The sequence below is a fragment of the Pristis pectinata genome, chromosome 13 (genome assembly GCF_009764475.1).
Source record: "Pristis pectinata isolate sPriPec2 chromosome 13, sPriPec2.1.pri, whole genome shotgun sequence".
NCBI classification, from domain to species: domain Eukaryota; kingdom Metazoa; phylum Chordata; class Chondrichthyes; order Rhinopristiformes; family Pristidae; genus Pristis; species Pristis pectinata.
The window spans coordinates 48,040,354-48,062,048 of NC_067417.1; the positions used below are offsets into that span (position 1 = coordinate 48,040,354).

At 50.7% G+C, this 21,695-nt stretch overlaps 1 protein-coding gene across 10 annotated transcripts in view; it reads left to right on the plus strand.

The window, feature by feature from the left end:
- Nucleotides 1–21,695, plus strand: part of mtss1lb (MTSS I-BAR domain containing 2b) — a 158,164-nt gene that overhangs the window by 91,453 nt on the left and 45,016 nt on the right. For 9 of the 10 annotated variants that reach the window (XM_052028739.1, XM_052028743.1, XM_052028745.1 and 6 more), the window contains exon 4: nucleotides 21,454–21,538. In XM_052028739.1, coding sequence (XP_051884699.1) covers nucleotides 21,454–21,538 — 85 coding nt within the window. Of the gene's footprint in view, nucleotides 1–21,453; nucleotides 21,576–21,695 lie in introns of those variants that run through there. The other variant, XM_052028748.1, reaches the window with a different exon arrangement.

Below are 21,695 nucleotides of genomic sequence, written 5' to 3' on the forward strand. Positions count from 1 at the left end.
TAATTGCCTGTCCCCAGTTGCTAAATGGATAAGCAAAATCGTCCAGTGGTGTCTTGGTCTGAGGTGAGAGGTTAATCTTTGAAGGAGGAAATAGTGGTCCAAGGGAGCAGACCAGGGGATTGGATGGGAGTTGGGGGAGCAACATTGGTTTTGGGGGGTGGGGGGAGGTGGTGGGTGGCAGGGGCTGGAGTCTGACAGATCATTCTGCTCTGAAGGAAGGCTGTTGGGGGAGAGAGATTCTCAGATATTGTTTTATCCATTCAAGGGGTGTGGGCTTCGCAGGCTGAGCCAGCACTTATTGCCCGTCCCTAGTTGCCCTTGAGAAGGTGGTGGTGAGCTGCCTTCTGGAACCGCTGCAGTCCGTGAGGTGTGGGTGCACCCACAGTGGTGTTAGGAAGGGAGTTCCAGGACTTTGACCCAGCGACGGTGAAGGGACGGTGATATATTTCCCAGTCGGGACGGTGTGGGGCTTGGAGGGCAGCTCCCAGGGGGTGGTGTTCCACGAGCTTTTGCTGCCCTTGTCCTCCTCGCTGGGAGAGGTGGTGGGTTTGGAAGGTGCTGCCTGAGGAGTCTCGGTGAGTTGCTGCAGTGCATCCTGTAGATGGGACAGACTGCTGCTGCTGTGTGTCGGTGGCGGAGTGAGTGGGTGGGTGTGGATGGGGAGCCTGGCAAGTGGGCTACTGTGTCCTGTATGGTGTCAACTACTTGTGTGTTGTTGAAGCTGCCCTCACTCAGGCTGGTGAAGGGCTTTGGGGTATCAGGAGGTGAATTGCCACCAAGTACCCAACCAGTGACTTGGTCGTAGCCACAGTATATATATAGGGCCCTGATGAGTCTGTGGTATGATGTTTATGGTGGAGAATCTGATGTACCAATGCCACTGAACGCCAGCATACAGTAGCACAAGGCACCTAATCCTAAAGCCAGCTCTAATGTCCCAATTTGCATTAGCTGGGCTATTTAAGTTCAGTTTATAAAAAAAACTATTGTAATTATTGTTCCCCTGAAACTCTCAGATTGTCCCAAAGACTAATCTGATTCCCTCGTGCCCTTTGTAGAAGGAAACCTGCCAGCCTCGTCCCACCTTGCCTTGAAGTGACTGAAGACGCACATCACTGTGGTTGGTTCTTAAATGCCTCCTGGAATGGGCTAGGAATTCAAGACAACTGTACCCAGTCAGTGAACCGCAGGTCCTGTGGATGAGCATGTAAAGACCGGGCAGTGGATCGGCCTTTATGTTTGGAGACGGCCTTGGGCGCTGATTACATCTGTATCTGGGGATTGTGGAGTGGAATCAGGCATTCCAGTCATAAGGATCATTCTTCAGGGAAGGGTGGGAGTGCTGGCATCTGGAACGGAGAGCTGGGTGGGAGTGCGCATGGGTTATCAGGTCTTTATCCTGGCCCGTCGCCATGAACCTGAAGGAAATGCCTCAGTGTGAGCTCACTACAAACAGGGAGGCACCCCCCCCCATCAAACCGAGCTACCAGAGCGTGCCGTCAATCAAACCACTAATGCTGGCATTTAACCAGGCCCAGCGCCCTGTGTGTATCGGAAGCAGGGTTTAGCCGAGGTAGGAAACGGTGACCGCCCACTTAGGCCGGAGGTGGGTGAGGGTGTGGTGACGGGGAGGGCGACGGGCTAGGAAACTCTGCCTGCTCTGATAACCTGTCGGTCTTTAGGGCCCAGCTTGGGGAGGATTTGTGGCTGGTTTTCGATCTCCTCCCTTTGTTGATGGGTGTGGGCCATGATCTCTGCCCTCCCTCACCCTGGGGGGAGCAATTAGGCGCTCTGATGACTCCTGGACCTTTCATTAACAATGATTACAGTCAGGAGGCGGGAGCAGTTAGCCCTGTGACATGTCCGGCATTGAGAAGTCACGGAAGGGGGGTTGGGTGGGGGACCTCGAGAGGAAGGAGCAGTTAGCTAGCTGTATGCAGTGAAAGTCAGCCTCCAAACTTCTGGAGCCATTCCTTCCTTCAGATTTCCACTGCTGCTGACCCTGGCGGTTTCTCGCTGGCATACGTTGGCTCTGTCGGTATTCTGAAGCCACCCCGGGCTCTGATGATGGGTGCCACTGCCAGGATACTGTAGCCCATTGGCCAATAATTCAAAGCAACACCCGAACCAGTGCAGCAGGCAGGCACTGGAGAAGAAACAGGAGCGAAAACTCCGGTCCAAAGCCACTGCCTCACCAGCCTCCTCACTGTTAATTCGGCAAGGCTCAAGACCCGAGGGGAATTGTATCACGAGGGGGGATGTGGCCCCTGGTGCTGCCCAGGGAAGGCAGTTAGTTGCCCTCCCTCCGGTACAGCCAGTTGAGGAGATGTCCCCTGGGTCACTTCTTCCCCTGGACTACAGTGCTGAGTGCCTATCCCTTCGAAAGTGATGGGAAGTTGTGCAAAGTCAACGACAAATGCTCAGAGACGAACGTGCAGTCAGAGCTCCAGGAACCCTGCACTCAGTCCCAATCAGGATGAGGGGCCCCTGTTACGGTGATCTTTCTCGATGCGCTTGGTCCGAGGGTCAGGCCAACCCCGCCTCTGGGGACGGTGCCAGGACGAACCGGGCCTCTGCACTCAGCGCCGCCGACAGCTCGTGACAATTCGTGATTTACCACAGCAGCACCCAGCAAAGCAGACACCCTCCTTTGGGGCAAAAGACAAACTACTGGAGGAACTCAGCGGGTCAGAGAGCATCTGTGGAGGCAAAGGGATAGTTGACGTTTAGTGTTGGGACCTTGCATCAGTCTTCTGTGTTGGTGCTGGGGCCTCCCGAGATTAATGTCCTCATTACCCCTGGGTGGAGAACTCAGTTACAGAAGTACAACCATTCACCCTGCTGTTCGTCTGTGGAGGCATCAGTCACACCTGCACAGCTTCTGTTCACACCTCTGTTGGTATTGGTATTGGTTGATATTGGTATTGGTTGGTATTGGTATTGGCATTGACTTTTCTTTATCAGTTGTCAATGCATTTGGTGTCTCCCGGAATACTGTCACACTTGCCAGCAAAATGTAGTCATTTCTCATTGCTGTGTCAGAACGCCTAGGGTCAAGTCCCACTGCTTGAGCACAGAACCTGTCCAGACCTCCCACCCTCAGTACTGCACTTAGTCCCGATCAGGATGAGGGGCCCCTGTTACGGTGATCTTTCTCGATGAACTTGGTCCGAGAGTCAGGCTGAACCACCACCCCCACCTTTGGGGAACGGTGCCAGGATCAACTGGGCCTCTGCACTCAGCACCATCGACAATTCGTGACTTACCACAGCACTACTGAGGGAGTGCCCCTGACCTGAAAATTAATGATCGCCGCGGAGAGATGAATTCACCTGGCGCCTTTTGTTTCCAGCCCTACACGATTGAAAACGGGTTTTTCCACGGGTGAACCGTTTCCGGGTCCCTCTGCGTTTCCCCGTCGACAGTCACCTAACCCGATGTATAGGAGGGTGTATCGGGTACCTGGGCCACGCTGTCCCGGGAAGCCGCTCTCTTGCACCCCCAGGGTACCATGTTTTACTGGGAGGCCTGCAGATGGCTGGGGAGCTTGACTGGAGCCTGGTTGTTGTTTCTCCTCTTCCCCAGTCACCAACCCATCCCCATCCTAACAATCCACTCACCTCCTCCCCACCCGACCAAGAACCACTCCCGCCCACCGGCCCAATCCAGCCACTGGCCACTCCATCGACCAACTCCCCCCAACCCATCAAACAACCCACCTGAACCCCACCACCCCATCCCACCAATCACTGCCCTACTAACCAACTACCCACCCAATCCCATCAACTAACCCACCCACAAATCAACCTGCACCTCCGGCCCACCAGCCAATCAACTCCCACCCACCCCCCATCGTCCCACCCAACCCCCTCACCATTAGCGTTATCCTACCAACCCCCCCCCCACCACATCCCGCCAATCAACACAACCTCCCCCACCCTACCGATCACCCCACCCTCATCACCCAACCGAAACAATCCTCCCGCTCCACCAACCAATTGTGCTCACGGCCCCCAGCCAACTCCCCCTCCCCACCCCCTCCTCCCCTCCCCCCCAAAACCTCCAGCTGCTCCCCAGCCTTTACCAATACCGCACCTTCTCCTTTTACCCCGGCTTACTACAGAAGCATCAGTGGATTCCCAGTCCTCATCCCTGTCTCTGTTAGCTCCGGGCCACCGCAATGGAATTCTGACGCAATCTGTCCCCCACTGTGTCCTCTCTAAACCTGACATCCAAAACTGCTGCCCATTCCCTCTGTAATCCACAGTCCTGTAAGACATAGGAGCAGAATTAGACCATTCAGCCCATCGAGTCTGTTCCGCCGTTCAACCATGGCTGATTTTTTTTCAACCCCATTCTCGCTATGTAACCTTTGACCCCCCCCCCCCCCCCCATCAGTCAAGAACCTATCAATCTCGGCCTTAAATACACCCAATGACTTGGCCTCCACAGCCCTCTGTGGCAACAAATTCCCTCTGGCTGAAGAAATTCCTCCTCATCTCAGTTTTCAAGGGACGTCCTGTTATTCTGAGGCTGTGCCCTCAGCCCCGTTCAGCCCTCACCCATCCGTACCATTGTGTAGTGTCCAGAAGCCAGAGTTGAGTGGTACAGAGGATGGAATGAGGGACAAATTGTCCCGGATTGCATTGGAGTAGCCCAGAGCTAACAAGGACTTGGATGTGCCATAATATTAAGCTGTGCACTTTTTTACATTTCACGGGATGGGGTGTTGCTCCCAAGGCCAGCATTAATTGGCCAGCTGCAACTGCCCTTGATCTTGAGTGGCTCGTTCAGCCTGAGTCGTGCTCAATGGTAGAGTCAGATCTGACACGGATCAGCTAGGTCAGTTGTCTGCCAGATCCATTCACGAATGCTCATGTTGACCTCGAGGGAACAGAGACCAAAGGCAGTGCCATGAGGAGAATGGCTTTGGCACTTCAAGGTGGGACGTCCAGTTGTGACTCTCCCAGCTGTTGGCGAGACCACGTTGTGTACAGTGCTGGTCACCCAGCTATAGGAAGGGTGTCATTAAGCTGGAGAGGGTGCAGAAAAGATTCACGAGAAAGTTACCGGGACTGGAGGGTTTGAGTTACAAGGAGAGGCTGGATGGGCTGGGACTGTTTTCCCTGGAGTGTAAGAGGCTGAGGGGTGACCTTGGAGGTTTATATGATCCTGAGGGGCACAGATAAGGTGGACGGTCAACATCCTGTGAGTGGCGGGAGGTCTATAAGGGACGTTGCCCTACCAAGAGCTGAGGTGGTTGACATGGTGACTGAATCCTCCCTCCTCTCCACAGCCTGCTTAAGTATTCTGGCTTCTGCCCTCTTCCTTTCCAGTCCTGATGAAGGGTCTCGGCCCGAAACGTCGACTGTTTATCTTCCTCCACGGGTGCTGCCTGACCTGCTGAGTTCCTCCAGCACTTATTGTGTGTTGCTGGTTAATTACTGCCAGGCCTTCAGCTCACTTTACAGGGATCTGGCATAGTCGTCGCTGTTGTAATGACGCCCTAGCCTCTCCGATAAGTTACTTGGGCAACATCACTGCAAATCACAGGCAAATTATGTGAGCTTGAGATAAAATTTCCATTGGAGCCTCATTTGGGGCCCTCCTGGAGAGCATGCTGTCAGCCCTTGCATCCCGTCTGTTAAAGTTAACGGGCAGGATATTGCAGGCTGTGCACTGGGAACAAGGGAGACTCCATTCACAACCTCAACAACATCCCTGCCAGCCATCTACCTTCCCTACAGCTCAGGTCACTCTTCTGTTCTTCCCTTTCGCTCAATGGATGGATTTGATTGTCTTAAGTATCCCCGGCAACTCTCTCTGTCTCCCTCCATTAGCGCAGCAGCTACACTGCTGGAGTACTTCAGTGGTTGCACAACACTTCGGGAGATCTTGAGGTCAGGAAAATCATTATATTAATACAGGGGCTTCATTATTGATTGTTCTCAGCTCCACCTCCCTTGGTTCTCTTTTCCAACGTAAGATAGGATTTCTTTATTAGTCACATGTACATTGAAACACACAGTGAGATGCATCTTTTGCGTAGGGTGTTCTGGGGGCAGCCCGCAAGTGTCGCCACGCTTCCGGCGCCAACATAGCACGCCCGCAACTTCCTAACCCGTACGTCTTTTGGAATGTGGGAGGAAACCGGAGCACCCGGAGGAAACCCACGCAGACACGGGGAGAACGTACAAACTCCTTACAGACAGCGGCGGGAATTGAACCCGGGTCACTGGCGCTGTAATAGCGTTACGCTAACCGCTACACTACCGTGCTGTGTACTTCTTTTATGTCGTACTTCTATTTTGCAGTCTTTTCTCTTTCCTGTTGATTTGTATCTCCCTTCCTATCTCTTTTTTAAATCACTTGATCTGTCTCTTTATTATCTCTTTGACTGAGGTTATGGTCTTCTTCCCAATGTGATAAGGCATCTGTGTTATTAATGGTCTTTGAGACCCTCTCAGACAATAGATAAGGTGGAACCAGGGGATGTGGTGTACTTAGATTTTCGGAAAGCTTTCGATGAAGGCCCCACGCGAGAGGTTGGTCAGCAAGACCAAAGCAAGTGGAGTTGGGATAATATAGAGGCAGAATCGGTTACTGCACAGAAAGCAAAGGGTGGAACTGCCAGATTGTTCTCGGCTGTGACAAGTGGGGTACGGCAGGGATTGGTGCCCTGGGTCCAGCTACTCTCAATCTATATCAACAGTTTGACTGAGGGGACCAAAATAAGGGCAGGCATGGTAGTGTAACGTTCTACAGCGCCAGCGACCCGGGTTCAGTTCCGGCCGCCGTCTGTAAGGGAGTTTGTATGTTCTCCCCGTGTCTGCGTGGGTTTCCTCCGGGTGCTCCGGTTTCTTCCCACATTCCAAAGACGTCCGGGTTAGGAAGTTGTGGGTATGCTATGTTGGCGCCGGAAGCGCGGCAACACTTGCGGGCTGCCCCCAGAACACTCTAGGCCAAAGATGCATCTCACTGTGTGTGTCGATGTACATATGACTAATAAAGAAATATCTTATTTCTCAGCTTGCTGATGATACCAAACTCGATGGGATAACCTAGTGAGAAGGAGGATGTAGAGAGGCTTCATGGGGATATGGACGAGCTGAGTGAATTAGAGCATGGCAGATAGATTACAATGCAGAAATGTTTGAAGTTATCCATTTCAGTGCTCGAAGCTGAAAAGCAAGCTGCTTTTAAAATGGTGAGAGCTTGGGCTGTGTTGTTGTTCATAGGGAGCTGGGTTTCCTTGTCCGTGCAACTTTGTACATCAGTGCAACAACTGAATAGAAAGGCAAATGGAACGTTAGCCCTTCTTATGAGAAGATACATATATAGAAGTAAAGACATCTTACTACAATTACATAGGGCCTTGGTGAGACCAAGCCTGGTGTATGGGGTAGAGTTAGAACATGGTGCACTACAGCACAGTACAGGCCCTTCGGCCCACGATGTTGTACCGATATTTTATCCTGCTCTAAGATCTATCTAACCCTCCCCTCCCACATAGCCCCCTATTTCTCTATCATTCATGTGTCTATCTGAGAGTCTCTTAAATGTTAGAGTAAGAAGGGATGTACTTGCACTTGAGGGAGCACAGTGAGGATTCGGCAGGCTGGTCCCAGGGATGGTAGATTTGCCACACATGGAGAGATTGAGTAGGAGATCCCACTGAAGCAGAGGAATATCTTACAGGGTTCCACAGGGTGGGTGCAGGGAGGAAGATCCCCCTGGCTGAGGGGTCTAGAACCGCAGGTTACTGTCTCACGATCGGGGGTAGGCCTTTAAGGACTGAGTTGAGGAGAAACATCCTCACTCAGAGGCTGATGAATCTTTGCAGTCCTCAACCCCCTGCCTCCCCCCCCCCAACCCCCCGAAGGGCTGCCAAGGCTCGGTCACTGAGTTCATCCTGCATTTCCGGATATTATGAAGGGAAATGAGGAAAGTACTGGAAAAAAGCGATCCAGCCAGTCCCATTCTCCCTTTCCTTACCTCCCTGTAACCCTGCAACTTATCCTCTCCCACACACATTCAGCAGCTCCCTCCTTTGATTCTTCACCACTTACCCCACACGAGGGGTAATTTACAGTCGCCATAACTCTAATGAACTTCTTGTTCTACTTGTTAACGACCAGGTTCATAGAAGTAGAAGGTCAACCATGACTTTGATGAATGGCGGAACAGATTGAAGGGCTCAGTGCCCCACTCCTCCTAGTGTTTTTCTGCACTTAGTGCAATTAAGATTTATCAATAACCGTTTCCTGTTTGCGCCACCTTACCTGATCGCTGATCCCTCTCCATCCCCCCCCCCCAACCACCCCACACTCTCTCAGCATCCTATCTCACCCACCTGCCCCTTGGTGGTCCTTTCCCTTCCCAACCCCCTGCCCCATCTCGCCCGCGTTCTCTCTCGTCTGATCAGCTCTCCTTTGCAACGTGATGGAATCAAGGACAGGGATAACTGGCGGCTCTTGTCACAACATGTGCTTCTGCTGACGATGGCATCTCATTATTACTCTGGGTCGGCTGAGCAGGCTCTGATAGGCATTGCAAACCAGATTAAGGCCCCTTCGGTCTGGTGCGTGCAGTGTACATGGACACTTCCTGTTTATTGGGTGACGAGACAGCAAGGGGAGAGAGGAATCAAAGGGTATTGCAGCAACAGTGGGCCCAGTGAGAGTTCTTCAGCTTTCCAAATTGGTTGCAATAAAATATCAGCATTACCTAGGCTTTCAAGGTTTGGTGTAGATCGACATACCTGTTAATTGTGATACAGAAGGAGGCCATTCAGCCCATTGAGTCCGGGCTGGCTATGGAGAAAACAATCCCACCAGTCCCATTCCCCCCCTTCCTTATCTCCCTGTAGTCCTACCACTTATTCTGCCCCACCAACTCCCCTTTGAGTCTTTTGCCCCTCTGCAGCAGGGGCAACTTGCAGCATTTAATTAATGAACCTGCCAAGTCGTCATCGGAACGTTGGAAGCTACCGGGGCACCCGGGAGAAAGCCCAAGCTGTCACGGGGAGAACATGCAAACTCCAGGCAGACAGCGCAGCTTGAACCCTGGTCGCTGGAGCTGGGAGGCAGCAGCACTACCTGCTTCACCGCCTGGTCACCCCAGCCAGAAATTCGTAGATTAGATTCATACATTCATAGAGTTAAACTGTGCGGAAATAGGCCCTTGGGCCCAACTCGCCCATGCTGACCAAGATGCCCATCTAAGCCAGTCCCATTTACCTGCATTTTGCCCATAAACCTTTCCTATCCATGTACCTGTCCAAATGTCTTCTAAATGTCATAATTGTACCCGCCTCTACCACTTCCTCTGGCAGCCTGTTCCACAAACTGCGACACAGTACCACTGTTGTCTTGGAGCCTCCCAGGTTGTAAAGGTAAATCTGCTAAGGTTAGCCCAGGAGCAAAATTTATCGGCATATTAAATAAAAATGACTTACCAGTGAGGCAAGGAACACAGTAAGGAGGTCGGAGAACACAAGGAACTTCCAGGAATGGGCCTGGACTTGATGGAGTTCAGAAGGATGGGAGGGGGGTGGGGGGAGCCTCATTGAAACCTACCGGATACTGGAAGGCCTGGATAGAGTGGACATGGAAAGGATGTTTCCATCAGTAGGAGAGTCCGGGATCCGAGGGCACAGCCTCAGAATAAAGGGACGTCCCTTTAGAACTGAGATGAGGAGGAATTTCTTCAGCCAGAGGGTGGTGAATCTTTGGAATTTGTTGCCACACGAGGACTGTGGGGACAAGACAGTGGGTGTATTTAAGGCAGGGATTGCTGGGTTCTTGATTGGTAAGGGGGTTAAGGGTTACAGGGAGAAGACCGGAGAATGGGGTTGGAAAAAAAATCAGCCATGATTGAATGGCGGAGCAGACTCGATGGGCCGAATGGCTTAATTCTGCTCCTCTATCTTCTGGAATGCATCCAATCAAAGTGTGCAGCTTTTCACTTGTCTTTTCCATCCATTGAGAAATAAAAACATGAGAATCTTTATTCAAACCACCTCAGCTTGTTCCTCTGGGTGAGTGAATTGAAGACCAGTGGTTACATGTGTGAGGTAAGCAGGGTGAAGGTCGTTGCCACAGCTTCCAACCTGACAGGGAGGTTCACGCAAAGCGATGGACATCAAGGCCATTAGGAATCCGGAACGCCCCAGCTGTGGGTAACATTGGTCCTTAAGTTGACGTCTTGAATTGGGGGGAAGGCTGATGTCAATAGCTGAAGACAGGAGCCAGCTACCTGAAAGTCCTTGCAAGTGTGGGCTGGAACTCTTGAAAAGTTGTTGGGAAGGGGCTGAGGGAGCTGAGTGAGGATGTGAATAAGTAAAGCAAACAGAACTTAGATAAAGCGTTTTAGTTTCGCTGGAAAAAAACTGGGTGAGAAGATGGCACTGCAGGGAGAGCTGCTGCCTCGCAGCTCCTGTGACCCCAGTTCGATGCTGACCTGCGTGTGGAGTTAGCACGCTCTCACTGTGACCATGCGGGTTTCCCCTGGGTGCTCCCGTTTCCTCCCACATCCCGAAGACATGTAGGTAGATCAACCAGCCGCTGTAAGTCACCACCAGTGTCAGAAGGTGGCAAAAGCCAAACGATCCATTTTGCTTAAATGGAAGGATCCAATCCCCCCTACTACTTTTCAATGGTTCTCTCAAACTATATCATGTTTAAACTTGGAAAAAATTAGGAGTGGTACTGTCGATCCTTCACTTAAATTTGAAGATATTTGGAGTCCATTTATTCAATATTTTCACATGATATAGATCCCCTTATAATAACCTTTCAATTTAGAGGAACGGAGTTAACAACATAATATTGCTCTGTGCCTATTGAGAAATTTTAGTCCAGTTTTTTTTTCTGTTTTTTTTTTGAATTTTTTTTCTTTTGCTTAGTTTGGTTTGATTTATTGTTTATAATTTTTCTTACTGTTTTGGGTTTTTTTTCTTTTATATTTTATAATAAATCTTTTTCTTTTATATTATATTCATTCACTAACAGATCGTTGGATCTACAGATTTTTTTTATACTTAATTGTTCTTTATGATTATCCATGTCATGATTGTTCCCCTGATCTCTTTGTATTACATGTATAAACATTGATATATTAATCTGTATTAATTTGAAAACTAATAAAAAGATTGAAAAAGAAAGAAAGAAGGTGGCAAAAGAATCAAAGGGGCGTTGATGGGAATGTACAGGAGAATAAGTTGCAGGGGTGCAGGGAAATAAGGACGGGGGGAGAGAATGGGTGTGATGGGATTGCTCTTCAGTGGGCTGGCAGGACCTGATGGGCCAAATAGCCTCCTCTCATCTCGTTGTAGTTCAAAAGCTGATTTCTGACTCGGGGCAATGAGTAAGGTAATGCAGGAAGTCGGTGCGGACATGTTTGTGTCAGTGACCCTAAAGCCACCTCTCTGACCCTTTTGAAGGTCATTGGGCAGACCCAAGGGCCTGAGATCTCCCGACGAATCTGAAACTCCAGTGATTGTGCTCATTTCTGGTCACCTCATTGGAGGAAGGATGTGGAAGCTTTAGAGAGGGTGCAGAGGAGATTTACCAGGATGCTGCCTGGATTGGAGAGCATGTCTTATGAGGATAGGTTGAGTGAGCTAGGGCTTTTCTCTTTGGAGAGGAGGAGGATGAGAGGTGACTTGATAGAGGTGTACAAGACGATAAGAGGCATAGGTCGAGTGGACAGTCAGAGACTTTTTCCCAGGGCGACAGTGGCTAAAACGAGGGGGCATAATTTTAAGGTGATTGGAGGAAGATATAAGGGGGATGTCGGGGGTAAGTTTTTTACACAGAGAGTGGTGGGTGCTTGGAACGCACTGCCGGCAGAGGTTGTGGGGGCAGATACATTAGGGACATTTAAGAGACTCTTGATAGCGACATGAATGATAGAGAAATGGAGGGCTATGTGGGAGGGAAGGGTTAGATAGATCTTAGAGCAGGATAAAATGTCGGCATAACATCGTGGGCTGAAGGGCCTGTACTGTGCTGTAATGTTCTATGAAAACTACCTGAGCTTTCCTTTTGTGGTGAATTCATTCAACTGGGTTGATATCACCTTCCCCTTGCCTCTTCAGACTATTGATTCAGATTAGTTTATTGTCATATACACTGGGGTGCAATGAAATTCCTTGTTCACGTGCTCACAGAGTAAACAGTGTACACTGTAATATATTGGGCTTCTTTCTGAAGCTCAGTAAGACACCACTCAGAGCACCTGTTTTATGCGCCCACAGCTACTGATGCTTCAGGAAGGCCCCTGTAAACCAGCAGGAGTGTGCTTTTTGTTGGCTGCTAGGTGTGACACCAAGTCCTGGAGCACGGGAGGGCCCACTCTCAGCAAGCACTGAATCCGATGAGCGATGCAGTGGCGTTGCAGGTAGAGCCACTGCCTCACGGCTCCAGAGACCCAGGTTCGATCCTGACCTTGGGGGCTGTCCGTGTGGAGTTTGCACGTTCTCCCTGTTCCCCAATTTCATCCAGGCGCTCCAGTTTCCTGCCATGTCCCAAAGGGGCGCGGGTGACAGAGTCACTGTAAGTCACTCGTGTGTAGGTGAGTGGTAGAATCTGGGGGGCGTTGATGAGAATGTGGGTGAATATTAAAAAAATGGGATTAATGGAGGATTGGTGTAATTGGGTGGTTGATGGTCAGCACAGATTTGATGGGCCAAGTGGGCTTTTTCTGTGCTGTATCACTCTGTGACTGATCATACCTGGGGCTGCAGCCAAGGGCTCCCACAAGAAGAATTTAGCCAGATAGCCATGGAGCTGTATGCCAGCACGTCCCTCGCTGCCCTGCAGCAGATTCCTAGAAACTTACAGCCAGCTGGAGACCACTTGGCCCATCATCCCCATACTAGTCAAAAACGGACTTCGGGATAATCCCACTGTCCTGCTTTCGGCCCCTGGCCCTGCAGGTCGTGGCTCCTGAAGGACGCATCCAGGCCCTGCTTAGGTGTGGAGAAGGTTTCTCCTTCCACAACTCTTTGAGGTCGTGAGTCCCAGAACTCCACCACTCGTTGAGTGGAATCATTTGTTCTCAACTCCTCCCTAATCCTTCCACCAATTAACTTTAACCTATGTCCCTTTTTCAGGGAAGTTCACCCTGTTGCAGCCTCTAATATTTTCTGCACCCTTCCCGTGTCTCCTATGTTCCAAAGGAGGTCCCAAACCTAGACAGTCTCTCCTCATAACTATTGGTATTGGTATTGGTTTATTATTGTCACTTGTACCAAGGTACAGTGAAAAACTTGTCTTGCGAACCGATCGTACAGGTCAATTCACTACACAGTGCAGTTACATTGGGTTAGTACAGAGTGCATTGATGTAGTACAGGTAAAAACAATAACAGTACAGAGTGTCACAGCTACAGAGAAAGTGCAGTGCAATGAGGTGCACGGTCACAACAAGGTAGATCATGAGGTTCCTAAACCCGTGACCTCTTACCACCAGTAAGAGGACAAGGGCGGCGAACAGGAAGGGGCGCCACCACCTGCGGGTTCCCCTGCAAGGTGCACGCCTTCTTGACTTGGAAGTATATCTGCCTTCCCACGTCACCACCGGGTCTAATCCCTGGACCTCCCTCCACTGTGGGAGCACCCTCAGCAGCAGGACTGCAGCGGTTCAAGAAGGCGGCTCACCCCCACCCTCTCGAGGGCAATCGGGGATGTGCGATAAATGCTGGCATTGCCAATGGTGCCCACTTCCAATAAAAGGAATAAATATCCATCTCATTCTGTTGGCCTCTCTCTCTATCCCTCCTCCCCCTCTCCATCTTTGTTCCTTCCCTCTCTTTCCCCCTTTTTGCCTCTTCTTCCCTCTCTGTCCTCTCTTCCCAACCCTTGGATTGGAAGCTTATGTCTGATGTCACTTTTCTTGCTATTTGAATGATATTCCAGCAGGAAATTGGGGAAATGAGTTCACTGGGCCACAGGGAGAGGAGGAGGTCCTTCAGTCAAACCAGGATTGATCTTTGTTTTATCTCTGTGTACTTGCCTGGGCTCCATCGCCATAACCAAACTCTAACAGACTTGTGGCGACAAACAATCTGCTGGAGGAACTCAGCGGGTCGAGCAGCATCTGTTGGGGGGGCGGGGGAAGGAATTGTCAATGATGCAAGGTTTTGACCCAAGACATCGACAGTTCCTTTTCCCCTACAGATGCTGTCTGACCCGCTGAGTTCGTCCAGCAGATTGTCTGTTGCTCCAGATTCCAGCATCTGCAGTCTCTTGCAGTAAAATCTTTTAAAAAAACTATTATTAGCCTGAGATAGGCTCAGGTTAAATTCATCACTATCAGCTTTATTACTAAGAATGGGAAAACGAGATTTAAAATGCTTCTCCAGACTATCTATTACTATGGGACAACCCACCTTTGCCAGGCATCTTCTGCCGCGTGGGAATTTGGATCACGACCACATTTCCGATCTGCAAACTGTTCAGGTTACAAACAGTTGCAAACTGTAACCTGAGGAGGACCTGTAATTGTTTTAAACACCTTAATTAAGTCATCGCTCAATCTTCTAACTGCAGAGGGATTTAAAACACTGGTACAACGTGGTGGAGCGGTTGTTACTGGATTGGTAATCCAGATGCTAGAGCCAACAATCCAGAGATCCCACCATGGCCGCTTTGGAGTTTAAGAGTCCTAGAGTGATGCAGCAAGGAAACAGGGCCTTCAGCTCAATTTGTCCATCCCGACCATTGTCTAATTTCTGGAATTAAAACCAGTCATCAGCGATGACCACAAAACAACTGGATTGCCTTAAATCCTGTCTGGTTCACCAATGACCCTCAGAGGAAGAAATCTGACATCCAGTCTGCTCATCACGGCTCCAAGGTGTAATTTAAATGCCCTCTGAAATTGTCACTCATTTTAAGGCCGATTAAGGATGGGCAATAAATGCCAGTGATGCCCAGATCACGAAAAAGTCTGTATTTTCTTTTAAATAGCTGTCCTTGTGTTTGCCCTTTTTAACCCTTGGTTTAATGCTTGTCATTACGTCCTGCCTGAACTGAACTCGTTCCTCTAACCAGTGTCAGATCAGTACCATCAGCGGTAACATGATTTCTAGCCTTTGTATAAGATAAGATTTCTTTATTAGTCACATGTACATCGAAACACACAATGAAATGCATCTTTTGCGTAGAGTGTTCTAGGGGCAGCCCACAAGTGTCGCCACGCTTCCAGCGCCAACATAGCACGCCCACAACTTCCTAACCCGTACGTCTTTGGAATGTGGGAGGAAACTGGAGCACCCGGAGGAAACCCACGCAGTCACGGGGAGAATGTACAAACTCCTTATGGACAGTAGTGGGAATTGAACCCTGGTCGCTGGCGCTGTAATAGTGTTATGCTAACCGCTACACTACTGTGCCTGCCCTAATTCCAATCCCCATGGGATAAAAGGACAATGTTCCATTCCCTTTTTAATCGTGTTTTACAAAGTGCCTGCTTCTGACCTTTTCACTTAAACCTCCAAATCTCTGCCTCTCATCAAATACAAAATACCCCGATCGCTTGCAATATTTACGCAATCTCCACGTAGCCCACTTTAACCTGCTCGTCCAACCTGCACAAATCCTTCGGCAACAATCTGCTTCCACCTACGCCCTTCCTGAGACACCCTGAGATGCTAATGTTGACGTAGCTGGATGCACAACTCTGGGTTCCTGTAAGTGATAGGAAGGGGTGAGAGAGATGAACGAAGATGGGCAGGTACAGGGGGAGGGAGGCATCTAGGGCAAGGTCAGTCAAGAACCAGAGATCTGCCGGGGTACAGCCCACCATATCGTCATTCTCTGTGCTAAAGTGCCCCGGTGGAGTCAGGTGAGTCGAGGTTAGCTGGGTCCCAGCTGCTTTGTTGGTCTGAGTGCTGTAGCCATCCTGCTAACATGCCTGATGTGGTGAGACAGGAACAAGGCCCATCATATCCGGGTGTTGTTGATTCCTTGAGGCCAGCAGAATTTATGTGCTCAGTGTGCCTCTGGGCCTCTCTGCTTCCGTGTGTGAGCGTCAGGGAACGAGGAGACAGGAGATCAAATGCATGGATGAATTCTCTTTGGCTTCTGAGTGCAGGAACTTTAGTCTTCACTTGCAGTCTGTCCCAGCTTCTTTGGAATTTCAAAAGTCTACAGTTTCTCACACGTCTGAAATCCTGCAGGGTGTGGAGGAATGCTTTAGCAGTTAAAAGAAATCAAAATGACCCAAAGTTACAATCAAACTCACACATAACTTCAAGGGGCTGCAGATGCTGGATTCTGGAGCAAAATATACAGATTGCTGGAAGAACTCAGCCGGTCAGGCAGCATCTGGGATGGTCGACGTTTCTGGTCGAGACCCGTGCATCAGGACCCGAAATTTCAACCATCCCTCTGCCTCCACAGATGCTGCCCGACCCGCTGAGCTTCACCGGCAGCTTGTTTTCAGTCATGCATAATGTGGTCTTTAAAGAAAGATACAGTAAAGTTCCCTCTACACTGTCCAGTTATTGCATCAGACAGTCACAGGCTAAGGTTAGATGCAGAGTAAACCCCCTCTGCACTGTGTGTGTTCACCAGGCAGGGAGACTGTGGGTAGGGCTCCCTCTGCACTGTCCAGTTATTGCATCAGACAGTCACAGGCTAAGGTTAGATGCAGAGTAAACCCCCTCTGCACTGTGTGTGTTCACCAGGCAGGGAGACTGTGGGTAGGGCTCCCTCTACACTGTCCAGTTATTACATAAAGCAATCCCAGGGTAAATTTGCATGCAGAACAAACTTTCTCTGTACCGTACATTAGGGACACCATTTATTTTCTATTTCAAAATATACTTAATTTGTAAAAAGAAATATAAAAACAGAATGTCCTCGTCAAAGTTTTCGTAACAAGTGATGTTACTCATTATTTCATCAGTTATCCATTTACAAACTTCACGAGGATGTTACCAGGACTGGAGGGCTAGAGTTATAAGGAGAGACTGGACAGGCTGGGGCTGTTCTCCCTGGAGCGTAGGAGGCTGAGGGGTGACCTTATGGAGGTTTATAAAGTCATGGGGGGGGGGGGGGGGGGGGCGGGGGGGTTTGGATAAGGTGGGTGGTCAGAGTCTTTTCCCCAGGGTAGGCGAGTCCACAACTAGAGAGCACAGGTTTAAGGTGAAAGGGGAAAGATTTAAAGGGGACCTGAGGTGCAACCTTTTCACACAGAGGGTGGTGGGTGTATGGGACGAGCTGCCAGAGGAAGCTGGAGAGGTGGGTACAATTACGTTTCGAAGCCATTCAGACAGGCACAGGGACAGAAAAGGTTTAGAGTGATAGCCAAACGCAGGCAAATGAGACTAGCTCAGACGGACAGATAAGATATCTTTATTGGTCACATGTACATCGAAACACACAGTGAGATGCATCTTTTTGCATAGAGTGTTCTGGGGGACAGCCCGCAAGTGTCGCCACGCTTCCGGCGCCAACATAGCATGCCCACAACTTCCTAACCTGTACATCTTTTGGAATGTGGGAGGAAACCGGAGCACCCGGAGGAAACCCACACAGACACGGGGAGAACGTACAAACTCCTTGCAGACAGCGGCGGGAATTGAACCCGGGTCGCTGGTGCTGTAATAGCGTTACACTAATCGCTACACTACCGTGCCTGCCCTTGATCGGCATGGACGAGTTGGGCCAAAGGGCCTGTTTCTGCACTGTATAACTCTACGACTCCACGGCTCTTAAAGTAAATAGCTCATGGGGTTTTAAACACAAAGCTTAACTAATTTGTGTGCAGTGGCAGGAAGGAAACTGTGGCACAGCCCCCTCCACACTGTCCAGCAATGACATCAGACAGTCCCAGGATATGGTTGGAGTCTACAGTAAATCCCCTCTACACTGTGTATACGAAACATTCACCAGGCAGGGAGACTGTGTGTCCAGCCCATTCTACAGTATCCCATCACTTTCAGAGCATGTTCACCACAGGTTCCCTACAGATAGGGTGACACAGATACATCGGTCTCCATGACAAGTTATCGACATGTTACTGGAGATACAGATTTAAACTTCACTCGACACTCGGTCGGTGAGATCTGCCAGATAAGAACTCTTGTAACAGACGCCTAAGAGAAAAGGAACTGCGGTAATTTTGCCTCCATCTGTGTTTAAACCACTTTTTTTTCACAACTATCACTGCTGTTCCTAGCAGACAAGCCTCTCAGTGACTTGGCTGAGACGGTAACAGCCCCAAGGTCTAATTCATTCCCTCCCCTCCCAAACATATCCTGTGTCAAAATATCCGTGGAGGAACAGCTGCGTCCGATTTCCTCTGGAGCAATTCGGATCAAGTTGGTTATTTATAGCATGAAGAAAATTCCAGAATTTTTCATCAACCACTTCCCCACCAAATTGGAAGCATTTCCATAAGAAAGCTGAGGGTTGCCAAGTGTTCAAATGCTGACTGTTGTTGGAACAGGGGAGTCTCCCATACTCCAAATTAGCATATTCCACTCACATCACTAAACATGCATTTCCTATTGTCTTAAAGCACAGTAACTCAGATCTCAAGGGGAAAGGAAATTGCTCATTACAATTCCAACTAAACCTCACTTCACCATAAACATTCTGCTCAATGACTGCTCCATGGCTGAGGGGTGGTGGTTTGAAGAGGTGGGTTGACAGGGGGTGTGAAGAGGTGTATTGGGAGGGGATATGAAGAGGTGTGTTGGGGGGGGTGTGAAGAGGTGTGTTGGGGGGGTGTGAAGAGGTGTGTTGGGAGGGGGTGTGAAGAGGTGTGTTGGGAGGGGGTGTGAAGAGGTGTGTTGGGGGGATGTGAAGAGGTGTGTTGGGACGGGGTGTGAAGAGGTGTGTTGGGGGGGTTTGAAGAGGTGTGTTGGGAGGGGTTGTGAAGAGGTGCGTTGGGAGGGGGTGTGAAGAGGTGTGTTGGGGGGATGTGAAGAGATGTGTTGGGACAGGGTGTGAAGAGGTGTGTTGGGAGGGGGTGTGAAGGCGTGTGTTGGGAGGGGGTGTGAAGAGGTGTGTTGGGAGGGGGTTTGAAGAGGTGTGTTGGGGGGATGTGAAGAGGTGTGTTGGGAGGGGGTGTGAAGAGGTGTGTTGGGGGTGTGTGAAGAGGTGTGTTGGGGGGGTGTGATGGGATGTGTTGGGACAGGGTGTGAAGAGCTGTGTTGGGAGGGGGTTTGAAGAGATGTGTTGGGAGGGGGTGTGAAGAGCTGCGTTGGGAGGGGGTGTGAAGAGGTCCTTTGGGAGGGGGTGTGAAGAGGTGCGTTGGGGGGGTGTGAAGAGGTGTGTTGGGAGGGGGTGTGAAGAAGTGTGTTGGGAGGGGGTTTGAAGAGGTGCGTTGGGGGGGGTGTGAAGAGGTGTGTTGGGAGGGGGTGTGAAGAGGTGTGTTGGGAGGGGGTGTGAAGAGGTCCGTTGGGAGGGGGTGTGAAGAGGTGTGTTGGGGGGGTGCGAAGAGGTGTGTTGGGAGGGGGTGTGAAGAGGTGTGTTGGGGGGTGCGAAGAGGTGTGTTGGGAGGGGATGTGAAGAGGTGTGTTGGGAGGGGGTTTGAAGAGTTGTGTTGGGAGGCGGTGTGAAAAGGTGTGTTGGGAGGAGGTGTGAAGAGGTGTGTTGGGAGGGGGTTTGAAGAGTTGTGTTGGGAGGCGGTGTGAAGAGGTGTGTTGGGAGGGGGTGTGAAGAGGTGTGTGGGAGGGGGTGTGAAGAGGTGTGTTGGGAGGGGGTGTCAAGAGGTGTGTTGGGAGGGGGTTTGAAGAGGTGTGTTGGGTGGTGGGGGTGCTAATGGTAGCACAGAGTCATCCAGAACAGAAGCAGACCCTTCAGCCCACCAAGTCCATACCAACCATCAGCCACCCGTTTACTCTAATCCCATTTTTATCCTCCGCACATTCCCATCAGCTCCCTCCAATTTCCACCACCCAGCCAGACATTCGGGACAACTAACCCACCAACCAGCACATCTTTGGGATGTGGGAAGAAACCAGAGCACCCGGAGGAAACCCAAACCAAGTTGTTACGGGGAGAACATGCAGACTCCACACAGGCAGCACCTGAGGTCAGGATCGAACCCAGGTCTCCAACGCCGTGTGCCAGTGGCTTTACTCCGTGAGCCACCATGCCATATCATGAGAGATGAGTTCCGATTAATGGCAAAGAGAATCAGAGGGGAGTTGATGGTGTGTGAGAGTGTTGCAGGGATACAGGAAATAAGGGGAGGTGAAATCGGACTGCTGGGATTAATGCTCTGGGATATGGTGGAATGTCCTCCCTGTTTGTCATTTGGAGACGATGTATCTGTCCAGCTGGAGGTGGAAATGTACTGAGGTGTCTGTTTTATTTCTCATTCGCTGGATGTGCACAATGCCGGTATTTATGGCCTGTCCTTAATTGCCCCTGAACCACGGAGGTGGTTAGAAGTCAACTCCCTTGGTGGGTCTGGAGTCAGGAAAGTGTGCCGATGAACGCATGCATAGAATCCTCTGCAGGTACACGTGTCGGGGAATTGCGGAGAGAGCTGTGTGCAGGCACTATGTACTGCATACAGACAGAGGGACGGGCAACAGAGGGGCAGTGACGGAACTGTGTTATAAGTGGACATCTGGAATGAACTGTGCAGACAGTGTGCATTCAGAATAGAAGTTGTAACCTGTAAATGAGGGCTGGTTTAAAATCTTCTCACTGTGCGTTGGAAATAACTACAGAATCACACAGTTTACTCAGCTCTTGCAGTTATTAGATCAATGCCACTTCTCTGGGCAGTGGTCTCATGTGTGTAACTGCAGGATTATCACACCAGCTGCTTTGAGGCATGCTTCTGCCCACTTCCGAGTTTTCACGAAACTATGACGTGGGCTATCTTCGAGTTCAGGCTCCCTGCTTGGTGTGCGGCCTAGTCTGGCAGAGATCTGTCAGTTCATCACACCCCAGAGCCCTCCAGCACTGCAGTACTGAGTGAGTGCCGCAGTGCCACAGGTGCCGTCACTGGGATGAGCTTGGAACCTGCCAGACACGCTGTTTCTGCAGGGCCCACTGTCAGGAGCAGAGGTGGCAGCAGATCCTCCCAGTGAAGTGATCCACGTTGGTGCCTGTTCCCAGGCTGTTTAACGCCATCCTTGCAGCCCCTGGGTCTCGGGAGTCAACCTTCTCTCCACCTCCGGGGGACGAGATGGGGAGATGGACACTGCTCGTGAGCGGTGAGGCGGTGAGCAGGCGGACACAGAGGTGAATCACTTCTGGGGCAGATCCTGTCTGATTTATTCCCCTTCCAGGGGCTGTACTCGTTTCGGGAATCCTGAAAAGTGGGCAAACGAGTGTCTCGACGTAGCGGGTGGAACCCCTGCCCAGAGAGGTGGGGTTTTATCCAGTGAGCTGAGGGAAGCCTGGGGCTGCCCGCCACTGGCCTCTGCTGGGCAGAGACGGGAAGTATGCCTGATCCGCAGTTTTCTCTTCCCTAGGAGCCACACGGGACATCGGCTCGGCGCTGACCCGGATGTGTATGAGACATCGCAGCATCGAAGCCAAGCTCCGGCATTTCACCAAGTCAGTGTCTCGTCATTCGGAGGATTCGGCGCCTGGGGTTGGTTGGGCTGAGGGCAAGGCCAGTACCTGTCCCCCTTCCCTCACCATCCCATGGAGGTGGTCACGGCTGCCTTCCTGATCTCCCGCAGTCCTTCGGGTGAAGGAGCTGCCAGAGTGC